Raw genomic sequence first — 13,006 nt, forward strand, 5'->3', positions numbered from 1 at the left:
ACACACGAAACCTGCTAAAATGCTAAAATGAAGAAAGCTTTAATAAATAAAATATACATTTTGAATAGGAAAAACAGAGTTAAAAGTAGAGTTGAACCTAAGTTAGCCTACTTCTGGAAGTAAGAGGTAATATTATAACAATTTCATGTGTGTTGGTTACAGTGTAGCAAGCTCTGTAACCAGGTGGCTGGTGGATGTGAAATGTCGTAAGGAAGGCAACACGTCGTTGACATTACGCCATTTCCGGTTGCTGTTTCACAGTATGCTTTACGGTAATCTAGAAAAAAATCTGAAGTGTCAAGGCGCTTGGCTGTAGCAAAACAGTGGTGGATGGAAGAGCAAGTCAACTAACGTTACTATTTCGAGTGGACTCAAATGGTCATCAATGGCAAGGCCTCATGTGTGCTGCTGTTTTGCGCATAACACATGAGGGGCGTCGGTATAACTACAGTAATTGCTACCCTGTGATGTACACAGTGTTGTACAAAACTATCTGACTGGTTTAGCTTGCTAGATGTTGAACATATACCTTAATGTTGCTTGTTCTGTTATTGACTAGCTAGCAGGTCTTTTCGACAAATCACAGAATGTTTGTTTGTGCAGTGTAGACCGATACATTATGTGTCATGTGAATCAAGAGTTGTTAGATAGATCTGGAGCGATTCATTCGTTCTGGAGACATATGTAGCATGCTAACTGTCGACGACTAACGTTAGTCACGTTATCTACTAACAAGACACGCGATCAGGAAGTTAGGTATTGCAAATAAGAAAAATGTGCAGGTTTTGAAAATGCTGTTTGCTCCAAGCATTTGATCAGTCGCACTATATAAACTTTCTCGTCTTCACTCCTTGTTTGGTTGAAGTAGTATGTAGCATTTGAATTGGAGAGCCACAGTCGTACTATTCGGTCACGTCTTCTTATCAGTTCTTGCGTTGTTGTTTCCGTGAAGGCTTGCTGTAGCTTGAAGCTAGCAGGTTAATTTGTTCGACTGACTCGAAACCCCTGCATAATTAACGTCAGGGTAAATCGATTTCTATCAGTTGGGATAGATCTCGTTAGGACCAATCATTCAGTATCTAAAGTGGAGGATCAAAACGATGTGGCTCCAACAGAGACTGAAAGGAATGCCCGGCCTGCTGTCAAGCAGCTGGGCACGGCGGGTCCTCATCGGCCTGCTGCTGTTCCTCATCTTCTACTGGTACCTGACCTCAGATGGCGTCCTGAGGTTTCTGCACATGTCCAGAGACTCAGGCGGGGCAGCGGGGGCCTGTTTGCAGACAGACATCAACAGGTGGAAGGGGTTTGTTGAGCGTGGGGAGGGTGTGATGCGGAGCCAAGACAGTGAGGATGTGGCCCCGTTTGTGGTTGGGAATGGACATTTCCTGGTGGACGTCGAGACCAACAGACTGTGGGTGTCCCCTTCTACCCAGCCTGGGTCAGGCCCTGTGCACCAGACAGACTTTGCTCCGAATGTCCGACTGCAGCTGGCGGGTAAGAGACAGGAGGCGCGAGCCCTGATGCTCTGGTTCCGAAAGGGGTCCGTTCTCTCGGTGCGCTGCATCCAGCCGGGCCAGTCACAGTCCTCGTCCCGGGAGTGTGTGACCGTGCGCGAAGAGTACACTGCCCACCGGAGCCGGCCCAACGTCTACCTGCAGCGCATCCACATCAACAACCCCACCGACAGGGCCCTCAGCCTGGAGGTGAGCGCCGACTCCCCAGGGTTCCGGAGTGGCCCGGAGGAGGACCGGGAGTTCCAGCTGTTCTCGGGCCGCGTGCCCACGGAGAAGAGCGGCGCCGTGGTGATGATGGTGGTGGCCATGAAGAAGCTGGGCAGCCACCTGCAGGTGGGCGCCAAGTCGGACTACACGGAGAACGCGGTGTCGGTGGTGCACACGTCCGAGCCCGTGGAGCCGGCCAAGGCAGACGAGGTGCTGGCCAAGCTGAAGGAGGCGGCCCGCAAGGAGATGCTGGAGACCCTGGAGGCGGTGAGGGCCAGCGTGGACCGTCTGCTGGAGGACCACCAGCAGGCCTGGATGGACCTCTTCATATCCGGTAGAGTGCCACGCCGATGTCCATCAGGAATATACTGTGTGTGTGTGTGTGTGTGTGTGTGTGTGTGTGTGTGTGTGGGGGGGGGGGGTGCATGTGTGTCTGTGTGGGTGATCAGGTCAGAAGTCAGGTTTGACAGGTTATACACAATGATGCATAACCAGCCAATCTAGTTTACACAAAAACAGAGGCTGAAAGCAGACTGGTTCACTGGCTCCTCTCTCCTCACTGTCCCAGTTCTGCCTGTTCTGCCCAGTCTCTCTTCTGTTGTCCTGTTAGATGATCCTGACTGATCTTCTCCAAGTGTCTGATTTCTTACAGGCTGAAGGTTGCATCAGAGCTGGTGAATGAGTACTGGCTTTAAGAAGCTGTTGAAGATGTTTGTGTCCGTTGTACATATTTATTCAAGCAAACTGTTTATTATGGTACCTTACTGTACCCGTAGTTTGGTGTAATATCATACAGTGCATGCAAATGTTCATGCAAATCCTTTTCCACATTTCTGTGCAAATGCATGCATGCTGTATGTGCAGCCTGTGTGGCGTAGAAGACAATGGAAGGTTTTTTGGTCTATGTACGTGTAGATCTATATTTTAAGGGCAAAGGTTGCACTTTTATAGTCTGAAGTTGTTTGCCGTATTAAGGTGCAGTAGGATGTTAGATGATAAAATGGATGGATGGTCAAACAGATAATTGGGACTTGGGAAAGTTAAAATGATCTCTGTGAAGACTGCAAGGCGATATCTTGCAGGCCTGAATGTGTTTTTAACATGTTAATCAGAGGAAGGTGATTTAGATAAAAGTTACTTGAAAATAAAGGTTACTTTATTTGATTAGAACAAAACACTGCCCCTTGTGGCAAACATGGGAAGTGTGAAACTGTCAGGGACTGAATCATCCGATCACATGTCTATGTCTGTGTCTGTGCAGGGGTGGAGATGAGGAAGATCACGGACGCGCACACACCGTCCAGCCACACGGTCAACACCACGCTCTACTACATCCTGTCCACGTCCACAGCGCCCCTGCTGGACCGGAAGGTGAGCGCGGAGGAGCGCGAGAGCCTGGAGACCAACCTGAACTACGCCGACCACTGCTTCAGCGGCCACGCCACCATGCACGCCGAGAACCTGTGGCCCGGACGCGTGTCCAGCGTGGCCCAGATCCTGCAGCTGCTGACCCTCTGGAACCTGACGCTGCAGAAGCGCGGCTGCAAGGTGCTGGTGTCGGCCGGCGTGCACGGCATGATCCAGGGCATGGCGCTGAGCTTCGGCGGCCTGCAGTTCACCGAGAACCACCTGCAGTTCCAGGCCGACCCCGAGGTGCTGCACAACAGCTACGCGCTGCGCGGGATCCACTACCACAAGGACCTCATCAACCTGGCCGTGCTGCTGGACGCCGAGGGCAAGCCCTTCCTGCACCTGTCGGTCAAGCCGCAGGAGCGGACGGTCAAGCTGTACGCCTGCGAGGCCGGCTGCATGAACGAGCCCGTGGAGCTGACGTCGGAGCCCAAGGGCCACACCTTCCCGGTGCTGGTGACGCAGCCCATCACGGCGCTGCTGTACATCTCCACCGACCTGACGCACCTGCAGGACCTGCGGCACACGCTGCACGTCAAGACCATCATGGCGCACGAGGACCACATGGCCAAGCAGTACCCGGGCCTGCCCTTCCTCTTCTGGTTCAGCGTGGCCTCCCTCATCACGCTCTTCCACCTCTTCCTCTTCAAGCTCATCTACAACGAGTACTGTGGCCCCGGGGCCAAGCCCCTCTTCAGGAGTAAGGTATAGACACACACCGAGCGAGAGAAGCTCCCTCCCTAGCTTGCTCGCTTGCTCGCTCGCTCGCTCGATCGCCCCGTCGACGTGACTGACAGCCTCTCAACCTTCTGGGCCTGAGCCTCTCCCCCCTTCCCTCCATCTTCTTATCCTGGGTTTTCTGCATAGAATTGTTCTGGTTTAGTTTTTTTTTTTTCCCTCTGATCTGGTGGTGACTTTCTTTCCTTATTTCTTTCTTTCTTTCTTTCTTTCTTTCTTTACTCTCTATTTCTCTGTCTTCATTCCTCTTAACTGAGTGAGCACTGCTTTTAAAAATCCTGCTCCCTGAGTTGGTCAATCCTCTGAAAGCGTCTCCGGACGTTAATTTGGTGTGTGGTTACCCATAATGATAACACTCAATCTGTAATTAGAGAGAGTGGAGGAGTGCCGTTTGTCTGTGTGTGTGTGTGTGTGTGTGTGTGTGTGTGTGTGTGTGTGTTTTTGTGTGCGTGCCAGGGCCTCAGTTAAAATGCTGTTGCATTTTCACAGATGTCCCATCCAAGCGCCCGTATACATGTGGGTCTAGTCACGCAGCACACTTCTATACCACGTGTGTCTAAATCAAATACTTTATGAAATAGTACTTTCCCCCCTTTAGCATAACTGACAGCGTTGTGTGGGTTGTATTAACAAAAAACAACAAAAAAAATTTTGAAAACTGAAATTTATTTTTAAATATGTGCAAATTTCTGTTGTCTGGTTGGAAGAAAAAGCCAGTTTACCCAGGATGCTTTTAGTCCTTTCATTTTCTCAGTACACGTTCTCGAATGTAACTGCTGTTTTGAAACATCACCACAAACGCCCAAGTTCTTTGATAGGCTTTTACAGATGGTGTATGTGGTGGTCTTCTCTCACCAATCATTAGCGGAGTAGCCGGCGCTAGCTGTCCATGCAGCAGAAATCAATATCGATTCATTTTTGGGGTTTATTTTCACTGGTGCCTTCAAGCCTCAAGCTTCAAGTCTTCTGATTGTGTGTTTTGTTTTTGTTTCTGTTTCTGTTTTGTGAGCTGTGTCTCTGTTTCTTTACCAAATCAAAAGTATTTCCTTTCTTTTCTGTCTGTCTCATTTGAGTCCACTCCCCCTCCCCTCTGTTGTGTGTCCACGGCAGTAGATTGCACCATCTCCACTGCTTAGATATGATATATTAGATATTAGGGATTCTATTTGGGAGGGTCAGTTAAGACACCCTGGTGACATGGGGGAAACTCTGGGTTTAGTTGTATAAATGCAGGTTTGTATTGAGAAGTGTGTTAGAAGTGCAGGGGAGTGGTACAGGGATGGTGGAAACTACTGCTGTCTTTATGTTTTGATTCCAGACTGTTGTGTTCTCAGCAATTAAATGTGAATGGAAAAAGATTATAAAATAAATGCAGCACTGATTGCTGTGCTGTTTGTGCGTGTGTGTGTGTGTGTGAGGAAGAGAAAGAGGAGAGTGTGTGTGTGTGTGTGTGTGTGTGTGTGTGTGTGTGTGTGTGTGTGTGTGTGTGTGTGTGTGTGTGTGTGTGTGTGTGTGTGTGTGTGTGTGTGTGTGTGTGTGTGTGTGTGTGTGTGTGTGTGTGTGTGTGTGTGTGTGTGTGTGTGAGTGTGAATGCAGGCTTATGGAAGCGTGACATATCTATTTGAAGTGGTTGTTTTTGTTGTTGGGTTTTAAGCCCCAATTCATGGCTTAGACATTTGAGCACAAATGAAAAAATAATCATTGGCTGTGCTTTAAAAATATTGATCGTTTGTTTGTTTGTTTGTTTGGATTCATGGTGTTTTATATTGACTCACTCTGATTAAATTAATGAGTTGATTACAGCTGGACTGCTCTTCTCTCTTTTGGTGATGTGGGTGCTGTCTTTTGGGTGTTCAAATGATTGGGGTGGAATACATCCAGTGTTGTCAATGAAGCAGAATGTTAAAATCAAACCGGTAAAACCCAATAATTGCATTGCTTGAAGAAACCTTTGACCAAAACAACATCCCAATAAAAAGCAACAGGAAACTTGACAAAAACATGCCCAAAATCACGCATGATAAAAACGTATGATGGCAACACTGGATGTATGCAGGTCCAGGCTTACTTGGCAAATGGAGAATAAAACCTAATCATACTTCACACATGGAAATGACTTGCGCTACCATGATGTCCCTGACATTACATTTCACTCATCAGTCTTCTTACCCTAACCAACAATGTCTTTTTTGTTGACTAGATAGAACAGAAACGATTAGAATGGAAACAGATCTCATGGGAAGACATCATGTGACTTAGGCACTTAGGAAACAACCTGGTCCAAAACAAATGCTAACAAAGCTGTGCCTACAGTACTTTCCCTCCTTACTCCCCTTTCAAGATGTATTTGAACTGGTTTAGAAGTCCCATAAGCTGTCAATGCTGTAATATTAACCATATTATTCACCATATTAACACTGATAACCTGCCAGGGAAAAATAGCCAGACTAGCTATGAACATACAGCCATCATTATCTTGCAGTAAGTATATGATGCATCATGTTATGTTGGGCGTAGTAGACATTTAAGTGGTAGTGGTTTAACATCTTTTTGGAAGAAAGTTGGACGCTTATCTTTTCTGATTTGGTGAAGGGAAAATCTTCTTAGACCACACACACACACACACACACACACACGCACCAGTATCCAGCCCATTTATGTATCGGCACCTTGATCACCTGGATTTCCCTTTTTCAGGATAATAAAGTTCACTTTGACTTTGAGTGAATGCAGCCATAGCCATACAGAGATCATGTACTGTAGATCCAGGCATTTTATAAATCTGTTCTCGCTGGGGAGTGCGGGGCACTGCATATTCCAAATGAGGCCTTCTGGGATTATTATTCACTTGCAACCTTAACAGAAAAAGCAGAATCAGTAAACCATTACTTCTCTCAAGTGTGAGGCTGTACTCTGATATACTGTACGTGTCTACAGACCTCCACATAGGTTTTCAGTCTAGCCTGCACATTTAAGTTAGTAGAGAGCATGGTAGTCTAATCAATATCACAATAACAACAGTTATTCATTATCACAAAGTTAGAATGAATGCAGTGATAGAGTTTGAGTAGGACTATGCAGTATTTGGAACTTGTAACTGGGTTTGTACCTGCTTTTCCCAGTGAGTTCCAATGGGATGAGGAGATGAAAATTCCAGAAGACCTCTTTGGAATCAGAATTGGCTTCATGTTGTTTCTAACCCTCCTGTTCAATCATTCCAGGTGGTTAAGATAACAGCACAAGACACAGCCCCATGAGAGGCATCACAAACAGGTGCTGGTCTTGTGGCTATTCCATGTGTATTTTCTTTTCATGAGCTGTTTCTTTTTGAATGTCTGATGATTATCTGAAGGGAAATGAAGCTTTTTTGGGTGAATGGGACACTATGCCTGAGGCTCAATGCAGTGAATGTAATTCAAAATGCATGATGTAACAAGTTATTTTCCCTGTATTCTGTTTGGAAGCTGTTTTCAAAATGTAAAAAAAAGAGCCTGAAATCAGGGTAGGTGGAATGCTAAGGTATATTGGTAACATGATGGCTGACAGTAAGTTCTCTTATCAGAATGGCGTTATTGCTATTTAATGCACCTTTTAGTCCTTCAGGCTGTGTGTGTGTGAGTATTTGTGTGTGTATATATTTGTGTATTTGTGTATTTGTGTGTGTGTGTGTGTGTGTGTGTGTGTGTGTGTGTGTGTGTGTGTGTGTGTGTGTGTGTGTGTGTGTGTGTGTGTGTGTGTGTTTTCTCACTTGCATTTGCTTCCATAGTTTCACCATGGTTTGTACCAACAGGATGGATTTATTCCATGAACCGTCTATGCTACCAGTAGAGGCCACTGTTGTTCACATGTGGTTCCACGTCCCTCCCAGAAGCAATGAAGACAGGTGTCCTAATAACCGGAAATGAAGTCTTAAAGAAGGCCAAATTAACATTGCCCTCATCCTTTTTTCTTTCTTTCTTTTTTTTTTTTTTTTTTAAACTAAGGCCTATTGGAAGTCCACCAACTAATGCAGTTGAGTTCCTTGAAATGACTTTAATGACTTTGTAAGGCATATTTTGTGAGGTTTGATGAGAGGGGAGTGTCTGCTTGAGCATGATAGCCTAATTGAGTTTATGAATTGCTTACCACATTTCAATGAACACCTGAATTGCAAATAATATACATGTACCTACATCAATAATAAACTCGAATATATGAGCCCAACAGTGTGAAACAGTGTGAAAATAGGCATTGCAATCTAAATTGCCCCAAAATGACTCATAGAGGAAATTGGCTAAGTTGGACAGTAGCCTAGGCTATAATACTGAAAATATGGAGATGTCATTATGATTCAGTTAATTTAATGTGTTGAGGGTTTTGTTTGTTTGAAAATGTAAACTGTTCATAAACAAAATCTCATGATTTATTTAAATAATTTAAAAATGTCCATTATTCATCCATTCATTGTATCTATTTTCAGCAGGTTTTCCCATAAGCAATTATGTTAGCCTACGTTATTTGTTATGTCTAGTGGCCTATATTTTTCTCTTTGCAAGTCTTTCCTTGCTGTTAATAAAATATGCAAAACATCACCTTATGGTTATCATGTCTTTACGGTACCTCACACAGAGAGATCAAACGGTGACCTCACACACTGGAAATCATGCAATTGACCAAATGCATTCAATTGCATGGCAAGAGACACCTGCATAGCCTATGCATTTCCTGTCCAGGTTTGACTAAGAGGATATTAACCTATAAATGTCATAGGCCTATAAGCCCATGATTAAAACGTCTTACAGGAACATTAGATCCCAGATGAACGAAGGTTAAATATGTAAACCGTGTGTGTAGAGTGGTACGAGTAACTAACGGCGGAAATTACGCTGGTTTATTTTGCTCTAACATTGCCAATCCGATTTTGGGGAGAGAATGGATTGCTCAATTGCAGTTTACCTGTTTGCAAGGTACAGAGGTTTCTATAAATGTATTTCAACTGAAAGATTTGAATGTAATTTTGAGAATCTCTAAGTTGGGCCTAAAGGAGCGCATATGCCGTTTTACTCTTGCTGTTATATTCTCACTTCATTGTTGAACCTACGTCACCACATGGTATTGAACCTGTCAAGTAGAGGAGGTGTCTTGAGCGGACCCAACTGCAACTGTTTGTGGCGAGATACAGTGATCAGACTCAGCAGCGGATCGGACGCATACGAACTGAACTCAAGGTTTTGCTCCCACCGGCTGTCGACAGACGACTGGGATACTCCCATGTCAACATTGGAACACATGAAAAGCGACTGTTTCGCATCTGGGACCTTGTCTTCCGCCTCTCTCAAAGGGACCATCACTAAAATCAAAAGCAGACAACCCAAGAAAAGGAAATTTACACCCAACACATCAGAGGACCTAGATACTGAATGTGATATTTGCAGGTAAGTGTTTCTTAATATAATTTATTCCATCTGAAGGCGACATATTGGTTTATTCATTCATATCCATACTCAATGTAGGCATATAGCCATATGTTTTTAAAAAGGATTCCATTTGTTTGACCTTCTAAGGATAAGCTAAAATTATTTGCAAATAGGCTACTGATTAATTCAGTTTTAGAGGGTTCTTTAACAATTATTGGCTATTGGCTTTTCTAATTCTAATTTCTAATCGAATCATGTTGGCATAGGCTAGCCTAATATAATATAAGTTAACTTAGATACAGTATGCTACCGGAGGCCTAAATGATGCACTTCAAACTTCAGCGGTGTGGTTGATGTAATAAATTATTTGATTGACCAAAGTCTAGAAGATGTAGGCCTAATAAAAAAGGAAGGAATTTAGAATATTACTAAAAGCATTTTAGTCATTTATAAGTGTTTATTTCCTCTTCTTAGAATATCCGATCACTCTGGCTTCAGTGGCCGCAACCGCACTGTTCGCCGAATCTTCACTGCGTGCGCCTTGTCCTTTCTCGCGCTGTTCGGTGCGGTGGCCATGGACTTCAACGCGCGCACAGCCGCGTGGCGTGCCACTGAAACTTCATTGAGCGAGTTGACTTCCTGCCGGACTAACGCCACTCTCAGACTCGTCATGGACCTTCAGAACATGAGAAATGCGTGCGTATCGGAGTTACGTGACGCTAAAACGGCGCTAAACGTTTGCGTCAGCCCTTGGGATATTTTAACGAGTGAGATGACTCAAATGTGTGTACAGGTAAATAATTCTGGCCTAACATCTAGCTGCAGCACTGAGTTAGATGTGTACTGTGCACAGCTAGAAAGGATTCATTCACAATTCATCAACACAACAGATACTGATCAGGACGTTGGGACATCTGGCTTCACACTGTCCATAACCTTGTTGCTGGATTATTGGGGCAATACTGAGTATGACATCAGACTCCTGAAACTGACTCCAGACTGGGTTGAAGTTTTATCACTGAGGCTCCTCGTGACCTTCTACGAGCTGACCCACCAGTTACTTGATGTCCAGCAGATCGATGACCAGCTTGGGTTTCAGCACAAGTGGTGGTCCACTCTCAACAGCCTCACCACGGCCAAACTCATGTCCGAGAGCCTGGCCGAGTGCTGGGCTAGGAACATGGATGTGGAGCCTGACTCCCTCTTCCTTCTGGAAGCCTCTGGTAACCTGCTGTCCGGAAACAGCTCGGAGGGTGCCTTCGTAGGGGTGCTGGGTGCCTTACGGGACACGCAGGAGTGCTTGGTGTGGACGGCAGGGGCGTCGCTGAAGCTCCGGTCCCGGGACCTGCTGTCCAGCCTCAGCCTGAAGCTGTGCCTGCTCAGCCTGGCCTGCCTCATCTACCCGGCCGTGCTCTTCTCCTTCAAGCAGATGACCGAGTGGATCCAGAACTACGCGCGCAGCCTCCGCGAGCGCACCGAGGACCTGAAGAGGGAGCGGAGGCTGGCCGAGGACCTGCTCCATCAGATGCTACCCAAGTCGGTGGCCAAGCAGCTCAGGCAGCAGAAGCACGTGGAAGCTGAGAGCTACGAGCAGGTGAGTCACACCAAGACACACTCTCAAAAAGAGTTCTTGGGGTGCTATGTGGGGATGCATACATGCTTTAAATAATTCTTAAGGGTTCCTTTTATGAACTCTTCAAAATGTTTTAAAGAACCATTTAGAGGTGCCATGAAGCATGCAATAGAACCATTTTTGGCTCTATTTTTTCTAAGAGTGCCGGTCACAGAACCACATGTCCCTCAAAATACTGTGCTTTGGGTCAACATTTGAGGAGGAGAGGAGATTTTAGAGAAAGTGGGTCTCCTATACCCACTGAAACTCTTGTTTATATATCTACAGCAGTGGACTCCCCAACATTACTTTCAATAACACATGCCCTTGTTAGGGGTTTCCTATGGAAGCCCGTTTCCGCCACTTGGTGGAAAAAAACTGGCAGATACTAAGTCATAATTATGAGATGCAAAGTCGTAATTATGAGATAGAAAGTCATAATTATGAGATAAAAAGTCATAATTATGAGATGCAAAGTCATAATTATGAGATAAAAAGTCGAAATTATGAGATAAAAAGTCGAAATTATGAGATAAAAAGTCGAAATTATGAGATAGAAAGTCATAATTATGAGATAAAAAGTCATTATTATGAGATAGGAAAGTCGAAATTATGAGATAAAAAGTCGAAATTATGAGATAGAAAGTCATAATTATGAGATAAAAAGTCATAATTATGAGATAAAAAGTCATAATTATGAGATAGGAAAGTCGAAATTATGAGATAGAAAGTCATAATTATGAGATAAAAAGTCATAATTATGAGATAAAAAGTCGAAATTATGAGATACTTTCTCATAATTATGAGATGGTAAGTCATAATTATGAGATTATAATAAAGTCGTAATTAAGATTATAAAGTCAAAATTTTGACTTTATTGGTTGGTAGCCTGCCTTGACCTCGCATCACTTCCTTCCCGTTCAAAACTGTTGCCGGCAGTGTTGCGCACGTTCACACTCTTCAGTAGCCGGCCTACCTAAATCTAACAAGTTAGGATTATTAAAACAATATTTGAGATGGGAAAGTGGTGCTAAATTTCCATAAACTTTATTCAGTGAACGGGTAAAGCCGTCCGTTTGTAAGCAAAATCAAGAAATACGATCTTTTAGTTCTGTTTACCGTTACCTAGCAACCCCAACAACAAGTGAGTGAATAATTAGTATTCTAGAAATCCATCACAGCAGGGTGTAGTGCAGCGGGTTAATAATCGGTCTACCATGCTTGAGATGTGGGGTTCGATTCCCAGTAGATCTACTGACTTTTGCATATCAAAGTACGATCGATTACTTCTTTTTTCTTAGATGACGTTACCTCGCGGCAAATAAGAGTTTGTGCTTTTTGAACCTGTCAAATATATATATTTATTATAGGTTCAAAAAGCCGCGAAGTAACGTCATCTAAGAAAAAAGAAGTAATCGATCGTACTTTGATATGCAAAAAAAAGTAGGTCTACTGGGATTCGAACCCCACATCTCAGGCATGGTAGACCGCTCATTAACCCGCTGCATTACGCCCTGCTGTGATGGATTTCAAGAATACTAATTATTCACTCACTTGTTGTTGGGGTTGCTAGGTAACGGTAAACAGAACTAAAAGATCGTATTTATTGATTTTGCTTACAAACGGACGGCTTTACCCGTTCACTGAATTAAGTTTATGGAAATTTAGCACCACTTTCCCATCTCAAATATTGTTTTAATAATCCTAACTTGTTAGATTTAGGTAGGCCGGCTACTGAAGAGTGTGAACGTGCGCAACACTGCCGGCAACAGTTTTGAACGGGAAGGAAGTGATGCGAGGTCAAGGCAGGCTACCAACCAATAAAGTCAAAATTTTGACTTTATAATCTTAATTACGACTTTATTATAATCTCATAATTATGACTTACCATCTCATAATTATGAGAAAGTATCTCATAATTTCGACTTTTTATCTCATAATTATGACTTTTTATCTCATAATTATGACTTTCTATCTCATAATTTCGACTTTCCTATCTCATAATTATGACTTTTTATCTCATAATTATGACTTTTTATCTCATAATTATGACTTTCTATCTCATAATTTCGACTTTTTATCTCATAATTTCGACTTTCCTATCTCATAATAATGACTTTTTATCTCAT

General features: G+C 43.9%; 1 protein-coding gene across 2 annotated transcripts; it reads left to right on the top strand.

Moving 5' to 3' along the window:
* Positions 1–276: 276 nt before the first annotated feature.
* kiaa2013 (KIAA2013 ortholog) lies at positions 277–7,839 on the top strand. 2 transcript variants are annotated; one of them, XM_062540526.1, is made up of 4 exons: positions 277–2,055; positions 2,983–3,836; positions 7,091–7,142; positions 7,660–7,839. In XM_062540526.1, the coding sequence occupies exons 1-3, from the start codon at positions 1,101–1,103 to the stop codon at positions 7,124–7,126; spliced, it is 1,845 nt and encodes a 614-aa protein (XP_062396510.1). In that variant the 5' UTR covers positions 277–1,100; the 3' UTR covers positions 7,127–7,142; positions 7,660–7,839. The 2 variants fall into 2 exon arrangements, with proteins under 2 accessions (XP_062396510.1, XP_062396511.1); XM_062540527.1 differs by lacking the exon at positions 7,091–7,142.
* Positions 7,840–13,006: the final 5,167 nt, after the last annotated feature.

Source organism: Sardina pilchardus, chromosome 7, assembly GCF_963854185.1.
Source record: "Sardina pilchardus chromosome 7, fSarPil1.1, whole genome shotgun sequence".
In the NCBI taxonomy this organism is placed as follows: Eukaryota; Metazoa; Chordata; class Actinopteri; order Clupeiformes; family Clupeidae; genus Sardina; species Sardina pilchardus.

Coding starts and splice junctions, on each gene's coding strand:
- kiaa2013 (XM_062540526.1), top strand. CDS start 1,101: ATGTGGCTCCAACAGAGACTGAAAGGAATGCCCGGCCTGCTGTCAAGC. Junction 2,056..2,982: donor GATGGACCTCTTCATATCCG/GTAGAGTGCCAC, acceptor GTGTCTGTGCAG/GGGTGGAGATGAGGAAGATC. Junction 3,837..7,090: donor AGCCCCTCTTCAGGAGTAAG/GTATAGACACAC, acceptor CAATCATTCCAG/GTGGTTAAGATAACAGCACA.